We start from the raw sequence: 26,671 nt of genomic DNA, 5'->3' as shown, positions 1-26,671 counted from the left end.
ATTAATTTTAATGTTATTAATAGTTTTTAAAAATAATACAATACTAATAATGATATGAATAATAAGAATAATATTATTATTTCATATTTGTTTGCGAATCGTATACACTATTTATACATAAGTTACAAAGATTTACAATGAATTCTCAAAGACACTCCCTGACTTTTGCATACTTTTTATAAAGGATTTACATATTATTAACTTGAATGCTAAGAATATTTCTTAATAATGATACAATAATAATATTCAATACAATATCAAGAATAACAAAAGTATTTCATATTTGTTTGCAAATCCTATGCACTATTTTTAAGTGACAAAGATTTACAACGAATTCTCGAAGACACTCCCTGACTTTTCTATACTTTTTATAAAGGATTCACTGTGGAAAAGTACATAGACTCGGAATTCTTTCGATTGAAGGCGAGTTTCGTTTGCTTTTTGTAGCCCGGATTTATTGAAGCGCAGCGCTCAGACGGGCCAGCCCCCACTTTCTCCGCCCCCTCGCCACCCCCCAACGCACTGACTGACTGTCAATTGTTTTCTTGGCCTCTTTGGCCCCACTCCATCTCTTTTTCGCCCACTTTTTCCGTCTCGTTCTGCCAACTGATTCAATTGAAAAATGTTGACTCTTTTCTTATTTTTCTCCTCTTGCTTTTTCGTATTTTTCGGATTGGACGCTGTCGTTCATTAGCTTTCTTGGTACAGAATTTTTAACCCCCTGTCTGCCTCACGGGTCTCTTAACCCCCGATGCCCCCCCTTCGGCGAGAAGTGCTAAATGACCGGCAGAGCGTCGAGAAGTTGACCAAAATGCTGCCAACGCCATTGTTTATATAAAGTAGTGACTCACAAACCCAATCCCTCCATCTCTTTCCACTTTTTAGGTACAAAAAGTGAAAATGTGAAAAAACAATAACAACAGAAACCAATAGAAAATACATAATTGTTGTTGGCTTGTCTGTTTAATTTCAGCAGAGAGTGAGGAAAATTGTCGGAAAATACAAATACCGAAATTATAATTGTGCATTTCATTCCTCGGGCTTCTACAATTTCGTTTTCCTCTACAAGTTTTTCTTTTGAGCGACGCCGTCTCATAAATTTCAATAATCATTTCGGACTCATTGTGTGTTTGTGTTAACCAGGCCAAAGAGAGGCAAACGGAAATCTAGAAATAAAATCATAAAATCAAAAGAAATACACAAAAATCATTAATTTATCTATCCATCGATCTTATTTCCCTTTAAGTGAGAAAAATTAAAACAGATAAATGAAGAAAACAAATGAAAGCAAAACCGAAGGGCGACAAAAGTGAATAGTTGAATAATAATGAAAGTCAACAAACGGGCAGCAAAGCGGAACTGGAAGAACTAACTTAAAGTTTTAACTACCAGTTTTCATTCATTTAAAGAGGTGAGTTCTTCTTATGCACACAAAAGAGCACTTTAAACCTCCTGAAATGGAAAATATTGTTTGGTATATGAAAAATGGTTAGCATCATCATTGGGCTCTAATAATTTCTTATTATTTTTAGTATTTGAGCATTTGTACTTATAATTTGATTTACTAGTCAAAAGGGAATATGATTTTAGATATTGTATCTTAAGGTTACCTAAATGATTTTCAGCCGTTACCCTTTTATATTATTTGGATTATATTGAATAGCATTTAAATTGAATTAAGTGCCTTTATAAATTCAATTGAATTTCAAGTAGATACCAATTTTCCTTTCACTAGAGTGGTTAGAGTTTGATAGAATATAAAGATGTTTAAGTACTGATATAAAGGCATTTCAAAGTTTTCCCTTCACTAAAAACCCAAATATTTAAGGTGATTTGAAAAGATTTATTAAATATTTATTAAATCACTACAAATGGTAAAGGTGCATTCAGTATCATGTATCACAGTTATAATTTTAATAAATAATAAAATAATATTATTATGAATGGTTCAGCCACATGCTATATTTTGAAATTACGAATGCATCCCATGCATAAATGTATCTAAAAGATGTCCATCTGTTAATGTTACAAAGTAACCGCATTCGCATTTGCTCTCCTCTTTCCTCTTGCCCACTCAGTTTATCCTTCTTCCCACCCCCGTTATTCCACCCGCGTTCTGCCTTTTGTTGGGATAATCTGATTTAAGCATTAATTAAATTGCTGTGCGGACGGACGCATGTGTGTGCGTTTATGTATCTTTTTATCCGTGTATCTATCGCCGTCATTTTGCGACCGTGTGTACAAAATAAAGCACAGATACAAATCCAAATACAAATACAAATACTGTTCGCTGTCCATATTAGATTACGTGCAACAAGCTCTTTAATTGTATTTGCCGTCTAATGAAATCACCGCAACGCAGAGCAACATTTAAAAGCTTTGGGCAACGAATAGCAAAATGCGTACAGTTGTGCAACGCGCGACAGCCATTCGATTGGATTGGATTCGATTGGATTGTAATCGCCGGAGTTATAGAGGGGGGCACTAGCTAAAGAATCGGGCATAAACCACATGAAGCTACCCAGTTATTTTGGGTGAAAATGCCCTGGGCCAAGTGTGGGAAATCAACGGAAACATTTGTGAAGCGTAATGGGGTGTTTCACTGGTGCTATAGAAACGGGGGTTAAAACAAATGATATTTAATACGACACATAGCCCTTAACTTCGTTCGATTTTAGATCCGAAAATGATTCATTTTTTTTTTTAATAGAAAGGTATTGAGACTCAGCTGACAAAAGATTTTAAAGGTCCCCTAATCTTACTCTAATTTCAAAACCCTCAGCTTATAAATAAGGAAGATACCATATGATCTTTTAATATTAACTAACTATAATGATGTTAACTCATGTTAAAATAGATAAACCTTTGATTATATCAACTGATAAGATATTTTAAAGGTCCCCTAATCTCACTCGAGTTTTAAAATCCTAACTTTATAAATACCTGAGATACCATATGATCTCTTAATATTAACTATAATGATGTTAACCCATATTAAAGAAGATAAACCTGTGATTATACATAAGATAGTTTAGTAAGCAAAGCCGTTTTACACCACAATAATTTTCCCATCACCCAAAAAGCAATTTAAAGCTGAGTTATGTATGATCCATTTTCTGATACAGAAGTGTCAGAGGGTTAAGTTAAATCCTTGAAGAAGTGAACATGTCCCCGATATCAGTTGATTGTCCAGTGAAAGGGCATCTGGAGGAGGAGGGGAGGGAAAGGGAAAGGAAAGAAGGGGAAGTGAGGGAAGAGGGACAGGTAGAAGAGGCAGGTGACTGGTATAAATTGGCAACTGCACATGGTCAACTGCACATGACTGGAAATTGCATCACGTTATCATCATTTTGCGAATGCCAAGGAGGAACGTAGAGGAGAAGAGGAGGAAGAGGGAAGAGAGGAAGGGATTGCACTAGGTGCAGCCACAAAATGCGCCCACTCCGCCCACCGCAAAAATGAGTGAAAGAGAGAGAGGGGAAAAAGAGAGAGAGAGAGAGAGAGTGACATGTCTCTGCTCTTGCGTCTCCTTTTTGCACTCCTCCTTCTCCGGCTCTTCTTCGCTCCTCCTTGAAACTGCTCTTGCACCTTGTTTTTGTTGTTGCTGTTGCAAATGGCAAATACGTCAATGTTGTTGCCTTCCCTTCGCCCCTCGTCCTTCTCCTCCTCCTCCTCCTCGAAGAGCTCTCACTCGCACACTTGCGCCCTCTCACTCTAATTTATGGGTCGTGCGCGCTTCTCTCGTTCCACTTGCAGCTTTTGTCCCTTGTCCAATGCGCCACCTCTCCTCTGCCCTCTCCTTCCCTTCCCTTCCCTCCCTTGCCCTGTTCCTGTTTCTGTTCCTTTTCCCTTGCTCCCTATTCCCCTCTCCCGCCGCAGCCACCATCCTCTATCCCACATCCCACATCCCATGTCCCATGCATTCCTCTTACTCCCGTAATCCTGCAGCAGTTACAACATCAACCACACCAACATCGTTACATAAATACACACTACAGGGCAACCTGCCAAAGTGATTATTAAACGGAACTTCGAAAAGTCAAGCCTAACTTCTATAAATGGAACTTAACTTGTATAATTTGCTTAGATATTATCATTAAAGAAACTTAACCTTATTTGAACTCTAACTAAATCGCATGTCATGACATTTTCTTGTTATTATGCTTAAGATCTAGTTATGGGATATTAATAACAAATGTAAAGTACAGACTAACTTGCACGGAATTAACAAATTTCAAGGTTCTAAGAAAAATAATAATCTTTAACAAATCCTTAGTAAACTTAAAAATAAACTAAACACGGCTTAAAATATATTGGTCTGAACTATAGGTTTAATTTGCTGGATTTTAGTTGATTCCATTGGTCAAAATGCTTTATTTTAGCCAAATACCACCTATTGGGATTCCAATGTAAAATCAAAGGATTAAAAAGGATATAAACTACATAAATACAAAATACAGTATATTTTTACTGGTAAAATCACCCTGAATTAAGCTTTTACTAAAATTATAGTTTCACTTAGGGAGTCCTGACTGTAAAACTGCCTGCGGTTGTCATTGTTGTTGCTCTAGCCTCGCTGCATAAATTCATTTGTTTGCTCCCAATGCTGTTTGTGTTGTTGTAGCTGCTGCTGCTGCTGCTGCAGTTGTTGTTATTGCTAGTTCTGTTCCGCTGCCGGCGTCGCAGTCGACGTCTGCGCTAAGTTGGACTCTATTTGGTTTTATGGTTGTTGTTGTTGCTGGCTGCTCTGCCCTCTGTCTTCTTTCTCTTCCTCTACCTCTTGTTCTTCCCCCTCGGCGTTGCCATTTTCAATTTTAGTTTTGCTGTTCGGCCGATGCCGCTGCTGCTGCTTCTTCTTCCACACCCATTCGCAATTCTCGATTCTCATTCGGTTCGTTTTACTGCCACTTCACTCCGGCTAACCCCTGCCACGCCCCCAATTTGGCACCCACCCACCCGCACATCGCCCCCTCCCCCTCCCCCCTCCCCCCTCCCGTTTCTGCACCACCAAAGTTGTGTGTCCTTGCACGCTCGTTTCCTGTTCGTTTTGTTGGCCTGTTCGTCCTGTGTGCGACAACCCACGATTTCTCCACCCACTCAGTTTCCTCGCCATCCCCTCTTTGTCGCCCCTGTTCGTTACACGCCCCGTTTCGGTTCAGAGTTTACATTTTATGTGTGTCCTTTTTTTATTTTTTTTATTTTGCACAGTTTTCTTGCCCAGGCGAGAGACCCAACACCTCCCAATTTCCCCATCTATCCCCCTCCCGAAAAATTTCCAACCACCCCTCGGCATTTTCCTCCCGAAAACTGGTTGGCAATATATCCTTCATGATAATATATTCCAGCCCGGAGAAGTGCAAAACAAGAATAACAGAATCGGCGCTGGGTTTTCGATTCATTTCCAGTGGGTTCTGTTTTTTCCAGAAATATTATTTACAGCCTTTGTGCAAGGGCATTAATTACTTGCCTGTTTTTCATTAAAACTACAAATTGTTTTTGTTTAAAACACAGCCCTTAACATATTTTAGCATACAGAAAGACCTTGATACACATAAAGTTCCAATCGAATTATTTCATTATATCTATGTATAACTTGGAACATTTCCCAAAACATTACTAAATCTGTTAAGATGTTTTATATAATTCCAATTAACTTAGTTATAATATCTTTTAATAGTTTGTTAAGGATAATTTTCAATTTGCAATACTGTTTACAGCCCTTAACATATTTTAGCATACAGAAAAACCTTGATACACATAAAGATACCAATTGAAATATTTCGTAATATTAATGTATAACTTGGAACATTTATTAAAACATTACTGAAACTGTTAGGATTTTGTATAAAATTCCAAGAAAACTACTTATTATATTTTATAATAGTCATTTAAGGATGCAACACTGTTTATTAGCCCAACAACTGTCCAAACAAATTGCAAAAACCTTTGATAAAGTTAGTTTTGTTTACTTGTTTTTGTTCAGCCAAGCAAAACTGCTCTCTTGATTATTAGTTAAATTGTTGCAAACCGGTTGGAAAAGTTGCTAAATGTATTTATAGTTTTATATTTGCTCTTTAAACCGAGCAAAAACTACTTACTCGTCAAAAGAGATAGAAACTCTAGACTTTTATCATGTCATTAAATGTTTACCAGACTATCGGCTTTGTAAATGGCTTTAAAGGCTTTATTTTGTACAAAATGTTGACCACTTAAAAGACGAGAAAATAGCTCGATTAAATCAATTGTGTGGCAAATTGTTTAATTGGAAAATTTGATACAATTCAACGGTTATGCATATTTTATATATCGTTTGGGCTAAATTGCACAATTTAAAGGGGGGGAAATTGAAAGCATTTTCCAGATAAAGAGTTTTAAAGGCAGGCTGAAAATGTCAGTGAAAATGATGAAAATGAAAGGAGAAAGATAGGAAGTGAGGTTTAGTTGCCATTGTGAGTTTGGGGATAAGGATGCACTTTTTGATAGGCTTTAATATTGAAGTGGCAATTCAAGAAATATTATGCAAAGGATTTTAAATCGATTTGTAGCGAAATTGTTTTTAAAAGACTTTAAGAAACATATTCTAGGTATAAAATAGCTTGAAAGAGGTTTACACAGAGAAAATTCCGACATTCTCATTTGACTTGAAAATGTTCTTAAAAATATACGATATTTTTGGAGTTAAAAATATTTTTTATTTTGCTAAAATCATGTTGAATTGGCGGTATTTACATTGTATATTTTAAAAAATAAACTGTTAGTCCAGTCAGTCATAAAGTTAATAAATAAACTACATTTTACTTTTCTCTTCTCACCATTTCGTTCTAATATTGAGAAAATTGATACCAAAATGTACTTACACGGTTTTTAAGAACGAATGTTCTCAATTCAAGAAAAATGGACTTCAATATTTTTCTCTGTTTAAAAATTCGAAATAATAATATCTATTCAGAGCCGTAAATTGATTGATAAAAAAAATGAAAAAAGAAGAGAAACTGGAACTTGTTGCTGCGGCTAAAGTTATGGCATTCTTGTTGTTGCTGCACTCGATCTGAAGGCGTTGCAGAAGCATTGGAAAGAGGGAAAGGGAAAGGGATAGAGCGGCAGGGGAGGGGGAAACGAGACTGAAGATCGCGCCAGACGATGACGCAGACTGCAGGCTTGTTGGCCGCTAAAAAGTGGCTGGGGTATATTGCTTTTTGAGTCAATAACCTCACTCGCTCTACAAGAAAAAAAAAGAAAAAAACGGGGAAGAGTCAGAAGCACTCACATTCGTCCCCTCTCTGTCGCACACATTCCCACACTGGATGGGGCATAAAAAAAAGCCGCCACAACAATAGGGCACAAAAAGAATAAGAATCAGAAGTAGAAGAATCCGCAGAAGCAGAAGTTAAGTCAGAAAGCCAGAAGAACCGAACACATATCTCAAGAATTCCGAAGCAAAGAAAACGATTAAAAAATGCATTCAATTATTTGTTTTGGATCAAGATACAAAAAACTACCTATCGAACCCAAAACTTGACCCACAGATCTAATAATTACGGCAATTTTAAACAGAAATCTATAGTAAAACCTACTGACTCATCATCATTAATTATAGTTCCAGTTTGCTGAGTTGAACCTGAAGTAGATGTCAGATTAACAATATTTGAAATAGGAAAAGATACATTTTTGGAGAATGGAAGTAAGGTTAAATATAGAAATAGGGGATTTCCCCTAACCATTACTTTGTAATTTTTGATAGTCAAACTTCTGAAAACTTCGAGTTATTTCGCATTAGGCCATATGATAGTGTATATAAATACTCTAGCCTAAGTTTTTTTATTTCAGTGTTTTTAGATGTAAAAACTTCATGGGACTTCTAATGAAACTAGTCTTTGGGATCAATCCAAGTTTGAGAACTTCGTATCCATTTGTTTTTCCAGCAATTGATTAGCTTTTCAGGCTTATTGACCAAAGAAAAAACAGCCGTAAACTTTTTTTAATGGCAAATCAAACGAAACGGCGGCGCTATCTGCGTGTGTATGGGTAAAAGATATAACACGAAGTCAAACACACGCACACACAATCGAAAAAGCCCAACAAAAAAGCAAAAAAACAGCAAATAAAAAAGAAATAAAGGCAACTCATGAGCGATGGACAGACACAGTCGGCCAATTGAGCTAGAGAGAGAAGATAATCAAGAGCAAACAACAATGGGTATTCCACAGGGGGTGGGGGAGGGGGAAGGGGAGCAGGGTCGGTGGGTGGCAGGGGGTGGGGGGTGGCGGCCAAGTGGAGTGACGCCAGCACAATATGAGAAGAATTTCACATTTGTTCGCTGCTGTCACTCACAAATATTGATGTGAAACGAGTGGCAGAAGGAAAGGGCAGAGGAGGAGGGGGTGGGAGGCGGTGGGCGGCGAGTCACACACAAATACACACAGTGCAAAAAGAAATAGAAACAACAAGAAGAACGAGAAAAACGCACACACCTTCCCAATCGCCTGCGTCGATGTCGACTGCGCTGCCGCCCCCGCGACGTCGACAGCAGCAGCGGCAGAGGCAGCGAAGTGTGGCAGTGTCAAAGACAAATGCCCGAATCATATTGCTGGCTCCCTCTTAGCCACCTTTCACCCTCCCCCTCCTTCCTTCCACTTGCGGTGAACTCAAAAGCAATGCCCAAGTTGAAGAAGTAGACTAAAGGCAAAGTTTTACAGTGCTACTTCCGCTAAAACCAATTTTATGTAACTGGCATAAAGCAAATAAAGTGGATTGTTGGAAAATAAATCGGACGCATTCAGGCAAAATATAACAATTGAATGATCTGTTGCCAAATGTTTATGACAGTGCTCCTTCCGATAAACCAGAATGAAAGCAATTTTCAGGTTTAAAAAAAGTCAGAAAATGAAAGTACCCGCTTTTTAAAAAAGGTATTTTCATTTACCGTGCTAATTAAATATACTTAATTAATAAAAATCAATTAAATTATTAAATTATTAGTCAAGTCCACTCAAGCAAGTACCACTGTACCAAGTCGCTCTGTCCGTTCCGTTTGTTTTATTTCTTGCTTGTTATAAATTGCCAGCGCTCTTTCGCAGACTCCCCCCTCTCTCGCTCACACTCGCTCTCTTTTACTAGCACCCCCTTCCCCTGATAAGAGCGCACATCTGTCGCCTGCCGATGCGTGACAACAAAAAATAAAATATAGCACCGAAGGAAAGCAGGAAAAAAAGAGTGCGCAATTACAGTTATTAGCGAGCCACAGTGGGCCCCACCTTAGCGGGCTAAACGCTGGCTCATTAGAGTGATTAATACAGCTAAAACTAATAATAATAAGTAATGACAAAAAGAAAAGTGCAATTATCAACCACGGTGCGTGGCAACAACAAATGTAAGACGGCCCCCTACCACTTTTCCTCTCTCTCTCTCGCTGTCCACCGCCCGCACTCTCCCTTTTGCGTTCCATTTCCACTGGTCCGCCGCTGTCGCCGCCGCTTGCGGTTCTTCTACTCTCCGCGCTCTCCACACGCTCATTCGCCGCGAAATCACAAACACAGACGGACGCGTCGCCGAGCGGCGCTTGTAAATATTTTTGTTAATTGTACATTTAATTCGCGGAAAATGCAATAGCCAGTGTAAACAAATGCCGTTAACTGCTGTCGCAGCGCAAGTAATAAAAACAAGCACATTAACAGCCAAAAAACAGCAGACAAAGTGTCTGTTAAATCTCCATAAAGCAACAACAGCAGACAACATTACAAATTTTATGAATGAATTTGCTAAAGTAATGCAAAAACGGATACCCCCCGCTCATAAAAAGTACAAAATGCTGTGAACGGAATTTTTTTTTATTTTTTCGCCTTGTGTATGCATTGGTTTTCGCAGTCGCCGCCTGCAGTCTGCGTGTGTCTGTGTGTGCGGGTGTCTTGGCTTTTCTTTTCCATTTCTTTTCCTCTTTTTTTTTTATAAGCGGCAGTGGTAAATGTTGCGCATGACTTGTAAAGTTCAAGCTTTTTTCCTCGAGGGGGATTTTTTTCTATTGTTTAACAAAATGCAGTCTTGTGCGTAAATTTTGAATTCGCCGAATATTCGGCTGCGCGTTGAATTCGCCGCACCGCCGATAAAGTGCAGGTGTAGTGGTAAAAGAGAGCAGCTTCTGCTTCCGTTTTGTGCGTGTGTTTGTCCCTCTCGCTGGCGTGTAGTTTTTTTAGTTTTGTTTTGCTTTCCATATTTCGGCCGAATCCGCTTTGTGCTCGAGTTTCGCCCAAGCGTTGCGGCATTGCCAGCACAGAGAGTGGAGTAATAGCGAAGAGCGAAAGAAGCTAAAATCGAAACCAATTGATGAACTGTATCTGGGGGATTACAAGTGTTGTGATTACAGTTGAGATACTTTGTACTAAAATGGAGCAATTGTCAAGTTAAAAAATCCATACATATTTTTAAATTTCTGTGGGATATGGCATAATTTTTTTTATAAATTTAATCAGTGAATTGCGAGCAGTTTCTTTGTTAATAAAATTGAAAATAAACTATTTCATTGAATACATTTTTAATTATTTTTAAATTTATGATTTATCTGTGCTTCGTCAATGAAAACCACAAACATGAATCGAATAATATAAAAGTATTGAAACTGCTATTATAAATATGACTAGTCTTTAAAATATGCAACTTTATTTACTCAAAATGACAATTATTATCCTAATTAATTATATTTTTCCGCATTTCTTGCAGACTCCAAACGCATGTTACGCACAATAGTTGGTCCTAAGATCTAGGGGATTTGAACATGAACAAAAATGCCGGCGATGGCAGCGATGGCAAAAACTCAAACAAAAACTCGAATGCGGGAGGGGGTGGTGGAGCCGGGGGGCCGCACGACCCCACCGGCCTCCTAGATGCAGCTTCCCTGTTCGGTAAGTACACTTCCTCTTTAAAATTCGTGAATTACGATCTTCGTATAATACATGTTTTTCATTTCTTTTCCCACATTCAGCTTACTGGGGACGTGATCCCACTGGAGCGGCGGCTGCAGCGGCATCCAATCCGCTCTTCAACTCGCAGTTCAATGCCGCCGCTGCTGCCGGATTGGGTTTACTGCCTCAGGCCGGAGGCGCTTCTGCCAATGACCGCTATTCCATGGCAGCTGCAGCGGCCGCGGCGGCGGGAGCCCATCATCACCAGAACACGATGGCAGTGGCCGCCTCACAGGCCGCCAGTTTGGCCGGTTTGCATCCAGCAAGTGAGTAAAATGTCGGCACATTCCGTATTTTAGTAGCGCACCCCAAGAGGAAATTTGTGACGGTACCAAATTAGCGACTGCTTTGGTGCAAAGCGTTAAAGCGACGTCGTCACATGAATCATCATAAAAAAATCCACGCGAGTTCGATTCCCGCTTGGTGAAAACAGCTTTTATCTAAATTATATGGAGTAAAACAGCAAATGTCTTGTTCATCGTGCAAGGCGTTTGAAGAAAATACTCCCAGAGCATTGGATTTAGTAGCTTGTTGTTCGCTTTACACTGCCCGAAACGCTCCTCCCTGGGCAGGGCAGTGAAAAATGGTCAAGCACAAGTATTTTAGTCTACTTTTGTGTAAGTTTTGCAAGTCAATTTGATTTGAAAGAATCTTGAGAATAATTTAGTCAAGAAATTTAGTAAAGTATTTTACTATCTTTAACATATTTTTTTGAGCAATCAATGTAGAATAGTGCTTGAATTTCCTAAAGTTGGTCATAAATTGAAGAGTTAAGTTGAATTCATATCTTCAAACTAGTTATATTAGACAAATCTATTGTCATGAAATGATTAATGAAATTGTATTGAAAAGTTAAGAGTCATTCTATTTTAAAGAATGCAATTTCTAATTATGTTTAGTCTTTCCTCCGCAATTAACTTTATTGCAGATGAAAAAGCATTCATTGATTGATAACTCTAAACCAAAAAAACCTTTCTAACTCATTACTCGATTTACAGGCTGGTGGTCCATGGCCCAGCTAGCTGCCCAGGACTACTTCAGCCGCCTGCAGGCCTCGGGCCTCTCCCCCTTCCCACATCCCGATCTGGCGGCTGCCTTTGGACCAGCTGGCATGGGAATGGGCGGCGGAGCTGGAGGAGCGGGTGCTGGAGGCGGAGGAGCAGGTGTCCTTGGCCAAGGCGGAGGTGGTGGAAATGGAGGAAGTGGCAACGGGGGCGGTGGCTCCTCGTCCGGATCCTCCGGTAGCAAGTCGAACAAGTCGCGCAAGGAGAAGCGAGCTGCCCAGCAGCAACAACAACAGCAGCAGAGTCTGGCCAACAGTCTAAATGCGGCAGCTGCGGCGGCAGCAGCAGCAGCGGCCAACCATCCCGCCGCTGCGCTGGCCAGTATGCACGGATTCGGAGTGGGAGTGCCGGGCACCAGCATTCCGTCGGTGAGCACAGGCAGTGGTTCTATATCTACCAACAGTGGAGGTCATGGGAGCTACAAGGTGAGACTTACTTTCTCTAGCCTGTCAGACAGAGATCAATGTAAGAAAAATAATCATGATCAGTCATCTGAACGAGAAATTCACACAGAATAAATCATATTGTGTGACTTGAGTTTTTTTTCGTAGCACAATTTTTAGATATCACTATTAAAAGGTAAATGTCCAAATGGTCCCTCTTCTGAAGAATTCGCGGTTGACTTTTTTTTTAATTCTTGAGGAGAGTGAGAACCATTAGTTCTTCTTGATACCAAAAATTATTTCTGACAAAGCAGAAGAATTTGCAGTTGATTTATGATTCTTTAGTATTGTATAGATTCCTAGTTTAACTGATCTTTTTCTGACGGCTTGTTAAATGGGTACATTTTTAGGGAGCCCTGCGATCAAGGGAGAATATTCTGATACTATTAATGCTCTAATTTAACCCTTTAGAGCACGGCTAGCGCCTATGGAAAACCCTCGACCATGACGAGCAGTAGCATGGCAAGCAATCCTGGCTCCGCCTACGATCCGGTGACTCTTCACAAGGAGCTGTTGGCCATGCAGGCCGTGGCAGCCGCTGCTTCCGGTTCGGGATCCAGCGGTTCCTCCAGCAAGAAGTCCGGTGGAGGTGGCTCATCATCCTCTTCAATGCACGGTCATGGAATGGGAATGGGTGGCAGCGGTGGCCTGATGTCCAGTGGCAAGGCTTCGACCAGTGTAAGCGCTAGCAATTCATCATTAGGTGGAATGCATCCCAGTCTGGCCAGTAGCAATCCGCTAATGTCGCCCCATGCGGGATTGGGCTCATCGTCTTCGTCATCCGGCAAGGATCGTGACAAAAACAATCCCTCGCTAAACGCGCTCAACTCGCTGTCGCAGTTTGGAGCTTTGGGCATGACGCCGCAACAGAGCATGCAGGCGGCAATGAATGCTTTTGCAGCCAGCTCCGGAGTGTCGTCCTCTGCCACGATAACCTCCTCGCCGCATCACTCCTCCCAGCAGCAGCAACAGCAAATGGGTGGCAACAGTTCCACGTCGGGATCGGGCGGCAAGTCCAGCGCCAAGGATTACATGATGGGGTAATTTATGATTAATAAGCCTAACTATTCCAGAAACTAACGTATTAATTCCTTGACAGCACTGGTAGTGAGCACCCGTCTCTTCTTGGAGTTCGTTTACCACCGGACACGGAGATAATCAAGTACACGTCCTCGATTGTGGGACCCAAGATACCTGGTACTACCTCGCGCGGTCGCAAAAAGACAATTTCCGAAACTGAACAGCAAACAACACAACAACAACAGAAACAACACCAAGCAGAACAACACCTACTCCAACAACAGCAACAAGCACAAGCACAAGCACAAAAAGAGCTCGACAGCACCACAAATGCCATTTCCTCTCTGCTTGCATTTCCAGGTCTCAGTCCCGCGAAGCGGGCTAGACTCGAAATGGAGTACGCGGCAATGGCCGCGGCCGCCCAACAGCAACACCAGCAGGCCCAGCAGCAACACCAGGCGCAGCAGCAACTCCACGGGATGCTGGGGGCAGCCGGAATCCCTGGAATGGCTGGACTTGTCGGTCTGCCGGGCATGAGCGGCAATCCCCTCGATCAGTTGAGTGTGAGCAAGGCCAGCTCCTCGACGGCGGCCACAACCAGTACCAGTTCCTCCTCAGCAGGGAGCAACCTGCTCAACCAGAGCTCCAGTGATCGCGTGGAGGTGATCAAACTGCCGCCAACAATCACTTCTAACGGCGCGTATAACCTCTCGAGTAAGGGAAAAGAGGTGCACGACCTCACCACCGATCTGGCGCCCACCTCCGGAGGTGTGAATCTCAGCCTAAAGGCTAATGCGAACAATGCAAGCTCCTTGACCCCCAGCGGAGCCGTGGGCTCAGCCTCCAATCCCATCACCATCGATGACTTTGATGCGCCACTTAATCTTTCCATGAAACCCTCTGATAAGAGCAACAGTGGCTCCACAACTCCAGCAGGAGGGGCGTCCTCCTCTTCCAGCGCAGCGTTGGCCAATTTGGCCAGCGACTATCAGGCAGTGGCCAGTGGCCAAAGCGGGAATAGCCTGCAGAGCTTGAGCTCGATAACAGCTGCTTTGGGAGGAACTGGAGGCATGCCAGGCGGATCTATTTCGGGCAGCGGAGGAACCTCTCCAGCTCCCGCAGGTGCCGGCACAGGAGCCTCTGGTGGTTCGGGATCTGGTTCTGGCGGGGGATCGTCCTCTTACAAAGAGGGAAGACCTCGTAACCTTGGACGTGGCGTATCCAAGCCCAAGAAGAACACAGTTGCTTCGTTGTTGGCCCAATCCCGAGCTGTGGGCCTAAAACCCATGCTGGCCACACAGCAACTTCTTCAGCAGGGTGCTGATATTGTGAGTTAATTAGCAACTAATCTATAGAATATCCTTTAACTTTATATGTCCGCTTTTCCAGGAGAAAATCCGCCTGGCGCTAAGCGAGGCCAATGCTCATATGGAGACCTCCACGGATTCCGAGAGCGTGGCAGCCGAAAGTGGACTCTCGGAGTCTGAGAGCGAGGATGCCAACATCCTGAATGTGGCAGAGCTAAGGGTGCCACTGGAATTGGGCTGGAAGCGGGAGACGGTGATCCGTGGCCTGACCAAGCAAGGTCAGATCCGTGGCGAGGTCACCTACTATGCGCCGGGAAGCACGGCGCCTCTGAAGAGCAACGGACAGGTTTTTGCTGTGAGTTTGTAGGGCAACTTTTTTGAATATCTTAAAGCCACTCCCAAGAACACTTATAGATTATAAAATCACAAAAATTATAATTAATCGGTGGTTAAAACAATAATTCTTTATGCACACAATGTGTTATTTATGTTTCCTTATAAAATTTACAAATTGGCAACAGTGCACATAACGTCATTCAGTCTTTAGAAACCTAGCTAAATTCTTGAACTTCCCACAGATACTGGAGCAGCAGCCATCGAATCTGAGTCGCGAGAACTTTAGTTTCTCTGCACGAGCCATTGTTGGCTCATTCCTGCAGCCCGCTCCACCGCCGTACGCCAACGATGGCGAGTACATACGGATGACGGACGAGGATGTGGCCAAGCGGCTAGAGGATCTGAAGGTCTTTACCCGCCAGACACTCAACGTGGAGCAGCGCATCGAGATCGCCAAGCAGCAGCAGGCGATGCGTGATGCCAAGAAGTTGCAAAAGGAGGAGTTGGCCAGGAATAAGGAGAAGGCACGCCAGGAGAAGAACTCCAAGTTGGAGCAACAGCGCAAGGATAAGGAGCTCAAGAATCAGCAGGCTGTCGAGGTAACTTTGAGAGTTTAAGGCCTATGAAGATTGTCTTCTTATGCAAAACATATATTTATAGGAGCGCAAAAAGCGTCAGGAGGAGCTAGATCGCCTTAAGCAAGAGGAATTGCTTAAGAAGCAACAGGTCAGTCTAGATTACCTATGCCATTTCACAATCAGTGCATAATTTGTGTTTTGTTTTGCAATAGGAGAAAGAGAAGCGGCGTCAGGAGGCCATTTTAGCTAAGGAACAGGTACAGAATGCCTTACCTTCTTACCTTCTGTCTTGTCCTAGATCCTAATCCGTTCCATATCCGTTTTAAATTGGGGCTTAAGATTTTTCAAGGGTTTTTTCTAATTGTTTTATAGAACTAATTGGTTTTAGTTTAACTAACCTTTCATATTATAAAGATACTTAAAAGTATAACTTAATATACTGATACAATGTTGGTGATTTGGGCTGATGATTAAGTTATGTTCTAAATTTTATATCAAAATTTGGTATTCTCAAAGGTATTTTGCTTTTTGCTTTGGCTTAACGATACCACTTAGTTTTAGGGGGTTTACGCTTCTTGTTTATGTTTATAGTCATCGAAGCCCAACATTGCCATCTCAGTATCAGTTAATTCTTTGAATTTGTATTAACCTATTCGTTCTATTTCTATAACTTAGGAACTGCAAAAACAGAAAGAGATGCTGTTGGCTGCCGAAATGGTAAGAGTAGTAGGATTTATGGATATTATACATTTAACTTAATTAAATCTCGTTTTCTTTTCCAAAAAGGAACGCGAGCGTCGTCGCCAGCACATGAGCCTCATCCGGATGCTAGAGGTGCGTCGCAAATTCGAGGATCGTGAGAAGAAGAAGCACCAGCTGGTGCTGGACCGTCTACTCCTCCGTGAGCGTCGCATGGCGGAGCGGAAACGAGATGCAGAGATTCTGCAGTTGATAAGACGCCCCAACGAGGACTCTGAGCTGCCACAGGAGTTGGTAATCCCAGAGCTGGACAGGATTGCGGGCAACCGTCTTCCCGGCCAGGCAATGGCCGATCTGCTAATGGTCTTCGAATTCCTGCACAATTTCGGCGAGACTCTGGGCTTTGACATGGAATCACTGCCAACGCTCCAGAACTTACATGATGCTTTGATAAGCGATAGCAGCGCAGACGCTGAGGAGGAATTACTGTCGGTGATGACGCATCTATTGGTTTGTGCCATTGAGGATCCGGGTGTGCCCAATCCCGGTAGACACACCACTTTGCTGGGACAATCGCTTCGCAACGCGGACATAACCAACTCGAATGTGTCAGAGATCCTGAGGATCTATCTGTATGCCACGGCCACCGGTGAAGTGCGCCAAATGCACGGCATCACTGTGGATCGCGAGCGAGAGAGGAGAGTGCCCGATCATCATCAAGTGGATACCGATACCGCCACTCACTCCCATTCGGCCAAGAACCAGGAGTATTATAAGCTCCTCCACGAGAACGACACCTGGAAGCTATCGCACTCGCTGAAGGATCGCCCCTTCGTGGCATTGAATCCCACCCGTAAGGCACAGATGTTAGCCCACCTCTGCAATGATCTGCTGATGAACAAGGCGGTGCTTCGCCAGATTGATGGCAGCCTGGAGACCTGCGCCCAGATGCGCAAGGAAAAGTACATGACGGACATGAAGGTGCGCAAGTACAAGGCACTCCATATGCGTAAGGCTCGAATTGAGGCCTATGAACGGGCACAAGCGGAACGCGAGGCTGCGATGCAAGCGCTAATGGCGCAGCAAAAGCTGGATGCAGAGCGTCTGAAGGCAGAGGAGGAAGCCAAGGCTGCGGCAGCAGAGGAAGCAGCAGCTGCCGCCGAAACAGAGGAAGAGGCAACTAAGGGTGGCTCACCTAATGGCGAGAAGCCGAAAGAGGAGGATCAGGATGAACAGGCGGTCACCAAGGAGCCCCAGCAACAGCCCATGGATGTGGACGGCGTGGTCGATGAGGAATCGCTTGTGAGCCCGGCCAAAAGCATCATCCAAGCGGACAACACTCTTACGCCCAACAAACAGGACATGGCCACGCCCACCTATCAAATAAATGGATCCAGTACACCCACGACAAGTGCCACAACTGGATCCGACGTGAGTGCCCTGCTGCAGGCCAAGAAAAGCGGAGCACGTAACTCCATTAACGATGAACACCACCATGATGTTAGCATTATCGACGATGATCTCTCCGACTTGGATTCGGAGATCACGAATGTCGAAGAAGACGAGGACAATCGCTTGAGCGCCGATGAGTTGCAGAAGAAGCTGGACAAGATTGTGAGGGCTTCGCTCAACTGCAAGGAGGCGCTGGAGAAGAGCACCAATCAGCTGAGAGCGGCCTGCTTTGGACAGGATCGCTTCTGGCGACGCTACTGGAAGTTGCCCAAGGCGGGTGGCATCTTCATTGAAGCTCTTGAGTCGGCCCAGAATGATATATGCGGTTATCATGAGGCCTTGGAGGGCATGGATGACAAAAAGGATGCAGCTGGCGAGAAGGAAACCGCGGAGAAGGAGAAAACCGATGCGGAGTCCGTTGAACAACCTATGGAGGTGGATGAATCTCTCACGCAACTGGAGGATGGAGCTTCAGCTCAGAATGCGGAGCTTTCTGAAACTAATCAACCGAATTCCCATCAAGAAGAGGAAGATGACGATGATGATGTGACAGAAATCAACAAGGTGGAACCTGAAATTGTTGACCTGGGCGATGATGATGATGATGCAGCACCGCCACTGCCCAAAATAGAACCTCCTAGACCAGAGATCAAGGTTAAGTCGGAGATGGAGCTAATGGGTCCGCCGCCCACGACGATGATATCCACCAAGACCGACTTTGAGGCCGAAATAAAGATACCCGCAATGCCTGGCATATTAATGCCGCCTACCCTAAACAACAACAACAGCAGCAATAATAATAACAACAACAACGGAAGCGACAACTGTGATAAGTTGGAAACGGGCTTGAATCTGGGATTGGGACAGCAGCAGCAGCAGCAGCAGCAGAACTTTGGACAGGCTGTGATCAAGATGGAGGATATGAAGAAGGAGGATGACTGCATTATAGTCTCCACATCCAGTGCTGACGATACGCCCAAGTGGTTCTCCATTGTCCGTCGGGAAGTTCCGCTGATCAGTGAGCTGCCAGCAGAGGAGGGCGGCGTGGTGGGCCAGGAACTGCAGATCAGTTTTGCCAATCAGAACTGCTCCGCCCAGTTGCAGCTGCAGGGTCATCCCTGGGATCTGATCAACAACATGCAGTACTACTCGATCCCCATGGACGAATGCAAGGTGGACACCAGCAAGCTGGGCAACGAGTGCATCTTCTCGCTGAGTGGCCTCGATGAAAAGCAAATGCTGGCCAAGGTGGAGGAGTATAAGGCCCACAAGGTGGAGTCAAAAAACGGTCTGGGCTCTCCTCATCGCCACCACGAGACTGAAGATGATGAGGAGCAGGCCAAGCTGAGGTTGGATAAGAATTTCGACACCGAAATGGAAACGGATGCAGACGAACTCGCGGGCAAGGACAAGTTTTTTCGCTTGCGCTCTGATGCGCCCCCGGACACGGGAGGAGGGACAAACGAGGGGGGAGCCGATGTGAAGCCCAAGATTGAGCTGCGTTTGGATGAGGCGCTATCGCAGGCATATTACCACAATATAGCCAACATGTCACTGAGTAGTGTGCAAACGTATATACCCATCGACATACCGCTGCCGCTCTCCATGACCCCCGATGAGCATCGTCTGCTGGAGCAGGTCAAGCTGGCGGGTTTCCCGGAACGAGTCCATGGCGTCTATGTGCCTCGCAGACAGCGCTACGGCTGGTGGCAGTTGGACGATGAACAGAAGTTGCGCCAGTTGCTTAAGACCCTAAATCCCTCTGGGCTTAGGGAGCGGGAATTGCAGGAGAATCTCCAGCGTTTCCTGGGCCTAGAACAGCCTTTGGGTGTGAATTATCAGCTCAAATCGGATGCAGAGTTTCCGGAGGAATTCCTTATGCCTGACAAGAAGGGCGATTGGAATCCCAAGGTGGCCAAGCGCGTGGAACTTGCCCTGATTGAGCAACTGGAATCCCTGGAGGACAAGGTGGCCAGTGCCTCGATGCAATTAAAGAACTGGCAATTGCCCAATCGCGTGGAGAGTGAACTCACCCTGGACTCGCAGGAGGATGTCACCGAAGAGGATTTCGTGAGCATTATACCCATGATCCGGGAGAGGATTATTGATTTGGAGGCGAATATCGAGAGGCGCTATCTGAAGCCCCCCTTGGGTTCGCAGACCGGCGATGCCCATTTGGCGGTGATTGCTCAGAACCAACATACCAGCACCCAGACGCAGAATTCCGCATCGGCGGCAGCATATCTCCTGCAGATGCAACAGCAGCAGCAGCAACAATTGGCCCAACAGCAGCAGCAGCAGCAACAGGGATCAGGATCGGGAACAGGCAATAGCCTGAATGCCTCGTCCTTCAATGAGCGCACCATGGCTCTGGCGGCGGCAGCAGCAGCATCGGGAACAGGAAACAACGCCGCTGGAGGCGGGAACTTGGTAGCCGGAGGAGGAGTGACCCCCTGTGAATCGGGCAGTGGGGAACCGAATTCCGGCAATGCCTCGCCGGCCAGCAACTGCGACAGCGATCGGGATGAGAAGGTGGAGCACATCCCCAAGGGATTGGTGCAGTGGCGCGATGCAGTGTCCCGGTCGCACACCACCGCCCAGCTAGCGATGGCCCTGTACGTCCTGGAATCCTGCGTGGCCTGGGACAAGAGCATTATGAAAGCGGTAAGATCAGGAGGGCTTTGGCAACCTTTGATACCCATTCCCCCCAAAATAAAAAAGAAAAACGCTTGGCACCCGCCTTTTTTGTGGTCCATCTCATTGTTGTTTTGGCTGCACACACACTAACACCCTCCACTCACACTCCTACATATTTGTACCCACACGCATTGCATAACCATCTGAGTTTTAACACACTAACCGTATTCACCACAAATGAAACGAAGGAGTTAATGAGATGAGATCATGGTTGATTTTTTGGTTTTTAAATTATGTTTTCTTTACATAAAAAAAAAAATGTAATAGCTCTTGGTACACTTTCCTAATTTAGTATGTACTTTTATTTTATATATGGCTGAAGCTATGAAGTTTTAAAATTATAAAACCTTATATAAAAGTAGAAATTCTTAAAAATGTTTTAATTTACATTTAATTATGTACTTTTTTTTGTAATGCTTTGTTACATTTTTGTTAAAAATAGCTTACTAAAGTGCACATTAACTTTAAAAAAGCATCCATGATCACACTCAATTGTATTTCTTGTTTTCCAAATGTAGTTAAGTAGTTCCTAAAACCTTTCTGAATACAACCGAAAAAATTGAAACTGCCTGTGAAATTAATTCAAATTTTATTTTGTTTCTCCTTCCGATTTTATTTGTCTTTCTTAACTGTCTCTTGCTGAATGTTTGACTTGTTTGTTGCTTGTGGTGTTTCATGGTGTACTTTAAAAAACAAAAAAAATATAAATTTAACGCTTTCATACTCACACACACACACATACACACGCACACGTACATAACCCACGAATCACATACATATACATTTGAATGCTTTTTGCCCGTTACCGTTTACCGATAACCGTTAAACCCCCTACAAAATAAAACCCACCAAAACCACCACGACTGTCTTCCCACCATCCCCTCTTCAAAACGAACCGTTTCGAACTGCCATCCGAAAAGTATGCAACAAAAAACAAGTCCAGCAAGAAGAAGAGCAGCGCCAAAAAGCAGGCAACACCAACGAAAAAGCAACAGCAAAAGAAAAAGCAGAAGGAGCAGCAGTTGACCACCACCAATGGAAAAAAGAAGGAAACTCCAAGCAAAAAGCCAGAGAAGAAGGCTCCCCTGAGCATCAAAATCAACCTGAAGGCTCTGGCGCAAAATGGGCAGAGTTCGCAGCAGCAAACCACAAACAACATCCCTATACAAACCATGTCCAAGCTCCAATCCCAGTCCAAAACCCCCACCCCATCCCCATCCTCCAATTTAAACACTAGCGACTCCGACTCGGACTTTGGCACACGGACGAAGAAGAAGAGTGGCGGCAAACGCAGACGCTCGGCCAACAATACAAACTCTAGCAAATATTCCAATTCCTTACAGAATTGCCAGTTCTGCACGTCCGGCGAGAATGAGGATAAGTTGCTACTGTGCGACGGCTGCGACAAGGGCTATCACACCTACTGCTTCAAGCCCAAGATGGACAACATTCCCGATGGCGATTGGTGAGTACCTGGAACCACTCCTCTCTATCTCTCTCTATACATCCTCTCATTCCTCACATGTCACTGTCATAGATTACAAAATAAAAATTAAGAAAAAACACATTAATCCGCGTTGTCTTGTTGATCGTTGATCGTTAACCGTTGAGAAACTGTGGCACTGTTACTCTCTGTTCCCCGAAAACCCGAAAAAACCCTGAATCCTGAACCCTAGTTCTAACTATAGTGAGTAACCTGGTATCCCCTCTCTCCTTTCAGGTATTGCTACGAGTGCGTGAACAAGGCCACCAATGAGCGCAAGTGCATCGTGTGCGGCGGTCATCGTCCCTCGCCCGTGGGCAAGATGATCTACTGTGACTTGTGCCCGCGGGCCTACCACGCCGATTGCTACATACCCCCGCTGCTGAAGGTGCCGCGTGGCAAGTGGTACTGCCACGGATGCATCTCCCGAGCGCCGCCGCCCAAGAAACGCAGCGCCGGCGGAACGGCCAGCAGCAGCAGCAAATCCCGGCGGGACAGGGATAGGGACTCGGGCGGATCGGCCAAGCGGCGAAGTGACAACAGCAAGACACCGGCCATGGATCACATGCAACAGCAGCAGATCCAGCAGCAAATCCAGCAGCAGATGCAGCCACTGGCCGGCGGGGATCCCCACCATCATCATCATCAGCAGCCGCCGTCGCTGAACTCGTCGCACGATGAGTCGATGAATTCGCTGACGGCGGCGCCTCTGAGGTGAGTGTGGGGGCCTGCGGGCGGCTGAGGGGGCGGCGGAGTACACGGTCCAGGTTCCAGTTTATAATGCCTCTGCTCTCTGCAGTCCGGCGCACTCGGTGGCCTCGGCCACGGCCTACGATGACCAGCATCATGCCAACAACTCGGTCGACAGCAGCAGTCGCTTCCAAGCGCATCTCATCCCTCCGCCCAATAATGGCACTGCGGCTCTGCTGGAAGATGTGGCGGCGATCGGTGGCACTGGCAGTGTGATGCCCAGCAGCTATCCGGTCTATCCGCCAGTTGTGGCTGGCAACTTCTCGGCTGGATTGATTAGCCCAGCGCCGGTGGCACCACCAGCAGCGATGCAGTATGCCAACGTGGTCGCCATGTCGCCACGGGCTGTCACGCCCACACGCACCCGAACGCCCACACCGACGCCAGCGCCCACTCCGCCACCACCACCACCGCCGCCGACACCGCTGCTCATGCAGGCCTCGCCCACAGCCACCGCCCTCCATGTAACCGCCTGCCAGTCGCCGCCCCAACAGCAGCAGCAGCAGCAGCTGATGACCATGCCCTCGCCACCAGCCATTGGAGTGGGAACAGGAACAGGAAGCAACCAAATGTCGCCACCGCCCATCAACATACATGCCATTCAGGAGGCCAAGGAGAAACTGAAGCAGGAGAAGAAGGAGAAGCACGCCACCAAGAAGCTCATGAAGGAGCTGGCCGTCTGCAAGACGCTATTGGGGGAAATGGAGGTGGGCATTAAACAACCTCTTTAAAGAAAAAGTATTCAAATAATATATTTTGTATAATTCTACCAGCTGCATGAGGACTCTTGGCCATTTCTATTGCCAGTGAATACCAAGCAGTTTCCAACATATCGAAAAATAATCAAAATTCCCATGGACTTGTCCACGATCAAGAAGAAACTGCTGGACTTGAGGTTAGTAAGGAAGCTAAAAATCTTTAAAAATTAACTGATCACTAACTGATCTTTTTTTCCAATAGCTATAAAGCCCGTGAGGACTTTTGCGTGGATGTGCGTCAGATCTTCGACAACTGTGAGATGTTCAACGAGGATGATTCGCCTGTAGGCAAGGCAGGGCATGGCATGCGCAAGTTCTTTGAGTCACGCTGGGGCGAGCTGACCGACAAGCACTCCTGATCCTGTACCACCGGCCAGCCGCAGATCCAGATGGCTACCACGAACAGCATCAGCATCACCACCCCCAACATCTTGGCCGGCACTGCCACGCATCCCATTGAGATGGTCACCCTGATCGCCACGTCGCAGGAGGAGGAGGAGGGAGCCGTGGAGACGACAACAGCATTAACTGAAGCAGCACAATTTTGGTCAAGAGATTAGAGTAGGTTAAGCAAAGATTGTACATAAATAGGGGATAGAGACGGTTAGTTATAGTCTAGAAGCGCAGCATACACACATTAAAATTTATTTATATATAGTAGATATATAAACACAGACACACGCGAGAGTATTCAACGTCCTACGTCGGTCAAGACCTTTGAAAGAGGTAGCTTTGATTCAAAATAAATCACCAGCCAAGGCGAACAACCAGCATGCAAGTGAACGAAATTGTATTTAGTTTGTTAAGCATCCGAGGGCGGCAACAACAGCAGTATATACAATAACTATTAGCCGACATAGATTAGCAGTTAGAGATCGTATCGCATAAGAAGCCATCTACAGTAGGCGCCCGGACAGGATGAACGCTGACAAATGACAAATGAACACGTACAAAAACTGTCTACCAATTTCCGAACCGATTCGATCGGAACCGATCGATCCATCGTTTGAACAGTATTTTGTGCACAAAGCTGCGTCGCTTTGTTTTCTACACTTCTAATTCTAACCCTAATTTTAGCAATTATTCTTTAAGCACCAACGAAGCGCTCATTTAAGTTTTAAAGTGTATTTTGTACTTATAGCAACTCCGACATCTGTATTTAAACGTAAACTAACTAGTGCTAACAATTGCCCAGGCAAAAATGCGAAAAATTATACTCAAAAACGGCGGTGCGAGGATGATTTGTAAATGTAAATGAAAGCAAATTAAAATTAAATGTATTAAATTATTTATTCCGTGTAAATTTTCCACACTGTAGTTGGTACTTTGAATCGTAATTTTTGGCAAATCGCAAATACAACTCGAAATCAAATCGAAATTGAAAATAAAAATTAAACTAACCAATCGAAATGAAAAGAAGAGAAGGGAGTGAAGTGAGGTGGACATATCCTAGCGGGATCTAAGCGCAACTCCAGGACAGTATTAGAGGCATTAGGATCCGGCGAGCATCTGACATTTTATCTGTATATAGGAGGTATACAAAATTCAAGCTGATGCAAGCAATACAGATTAGCCTATATAAAGGGTGAAATTGTTGGGGGGAAAATACAAATGTTACATTACTATATATACACAGAATAACAATTAGCAAAGCAATGATATTTACACGAACTACATTTTTGAATAAATCGAAACGAAACTCATTTGCAGTGCAGCACAATAATTGAATGAAATTGATACAGAAACAGAAACATAGAGGCGAGGAAGGATTTTAGCATGAGCGAGGGAGGCCAGTCAATAGTTTTTGCAACAAGACGATAATAATTTAGAACACCAGACCAGAACTACCTACCTACAACTCACAGATAACAGATAAGAGATAACCAGCCGAGCACAGGATTAGTTCAGCGAGAGCATGTATTTTTTAGCACAGCCATTATAGTTTGTAAAGAGCTCAATGTTAGGTATATTATTTGGATCCGGGTTTACCAGACAGAGAAAGAGATGCATTCGCAATGAGTTGCTTGTGTAAATAGGAAGCGAAAGCCCCCTGAACCCATGCATGTACATTGTATATAAGATATAGATCGAATTAGGGCATAAGCTCCAAGTTCAATACCCCTCCCCGCATTACCGATCCGGTACGAGCATGTTATTGGCATTCATACAGTTGTGTCACTTCACTATGCAATAATTGGGCGGCAAACGGCGTTTGCCCAAAATCTAAAATCCATGGGGACACGATTCTGGAAGATCCCCGCCATAACAATAACTACATACATAATGGAATCTTGATTTGTATTTATGTGTGTGTTCGTGGTGATACAACAGATATAACAGAAATATATATATATATATTTTAAAATTATATGTACCCAACTTACGCATATGAGAACGTAACTTACTCATTAATAAATATTAAACGATGGATATACTCGATAACCAAGCATCCATATTATGATTGTGAGGGGATAGCCGCCAGCTATAACCACATATGCTAAACCAAAACAATACTGAAAAATTACAAAAAAAAATCATACATTTTGGTGGGACATTTTCGACATTTGTGCACAAGGAAAATATAAGTAAATCATATAAAACTTACAAGAGAACAATGTTTTTTATTGGGAAAGGTGGTGGAGTATTAAAAATATTTTTGGATTTTAGTGGCGTTTAATTTTAAACATTTCATTTTGTTTGGGCGTGTCCAAATCACCAAATCTTAAAATCATCGAATCACCAAATCATAGAATCATCGAATCACCGATTCAACGAATCATCAAATCATCGAACCACCAAATCAGAGAATCATCGAATCATCGAATCAACAAATCATAGAATCATCGAATCACCGATTCAACGAATCATCAAATCATAAAATCATCGAATCAACAAATCATAGAATCATCGAATCACCGATTCAACGAATCATCAAATCATAAAATTATCGAATCAACAAATCATAGAACCATCGAATCACCGATTCAATGAATCATCGAATCATAAAATCATCGAATCAACAAATCATAGAATCACCGATTCAACGAATCATCAAATCATAAAATCATCGAATCAACAAATCATAGAATCATCGAATCACCGATTCAACGAATCATCAAGTCATAAAAT

The 26,671-nt window shown here is 44.0% G+C and overlaps 1 protein-coding gene across 5 annotated transcripts in view; it reads left to right on the top strand.

Annotated features, from left to right (window-relative positions):
- Window positions 1-24,834, top strand: part of LOC119551952 (bromodomain adjacent to zinc finger domain protein 2B) — a 44,763-nt gene extending 19,929 nt beyond the window's left edge. The window contains exons 2-17 of one of the 5 annotated variants that reach the window (XM_037861644.1): window positions 10,714-10,895; window positions 10,976-11,221; window positions 11,954-12,444; window positions 12,874-13,502; window positions 13,562-13,659; window positions 13,843-14,810; window positions 14,872-15,144; window positions 15,368-15,724; window positions 15,786-15,851; window positions 16,379-16,420; window positions 16,490-20,518; window positions 21,472-22,016; window positions 22,272-22,748; window positions 22,834-23,491; window positions 23,558-23,679; window positions 23,745-24,834. In XM_037861644.1, the coding sequence (XP_037717572.1) occupies window positions 10,769-10,895; window positions 10,976-11,221; window positions 11,954-12,444; window positions 12,874-13,502; window positions 13,562-13,659; window positions 13,843-14,810; window positions 14,872-15,144; window positions 15,368-15,724; window positions 15,786-15,851; window positions 16,379-16,420; window positions 16,490-20,518; window positions 21,472-22,016; window positions 22,272-22,748; window positions 22,834-23,491; window positions 23,558-23,679; window positions 23,745-23,901 (9,285 nt within the window). In that variant the 5' untranslated portion in view covers window positions 10,714-10,768 and the 3' untranslated portion in view covers window positions 23,902-24,834. Of the gene's footprint in view, window positions 1-10,713; window positions 10,896-10,975; window positions 11,222-11,953; window positions 12,445-12,873; window positions 13,503-13,561; window positions 14,811-14,871; window positions 15,145-15,367; window positions 15,725-15,785; window positions 15,852-15,915; window positions 15,961-16,378; window positions 16,421-16,489; window positions 20,519-21,471; window positions 22,017-22,271; window positions 22,749-22,833; window positions 23,492-23,557; window positions 23,680-23,744 lie in introns of those variants that run through there. The other 4 variants (XM_037861643.1, XM_037861645.1, XM_037861646.1 and 1 more) reach the window with 4 other exon arrangements.
- Window positions 24,835-26,671: the final 1,837 nt, after the last annotated feature.

This window comes from Drosophila subpulchrella, chromosome 2R (assembly GCF_014743375.2).
Source record: "Drosophila subpulchrella strain 33 F10 #4 breed RU33 chromosome 2R, RU_Dsub_v1.1 Primary Assembly, whole genome shotgun sequence".
In the NCBI taxonomy this organism is placed as follows: domain Eukaryota; kingdom Metazoa; phylum Arthropoda; class Insecta; order Diptera; family Drosophilidae; genus Drosophila; species Drosophila subpulchrella.
Note: the sequence above shows the minus strand (reverse complement) of the source record. Positions and strands in the feature narration are given on the sequence as shown.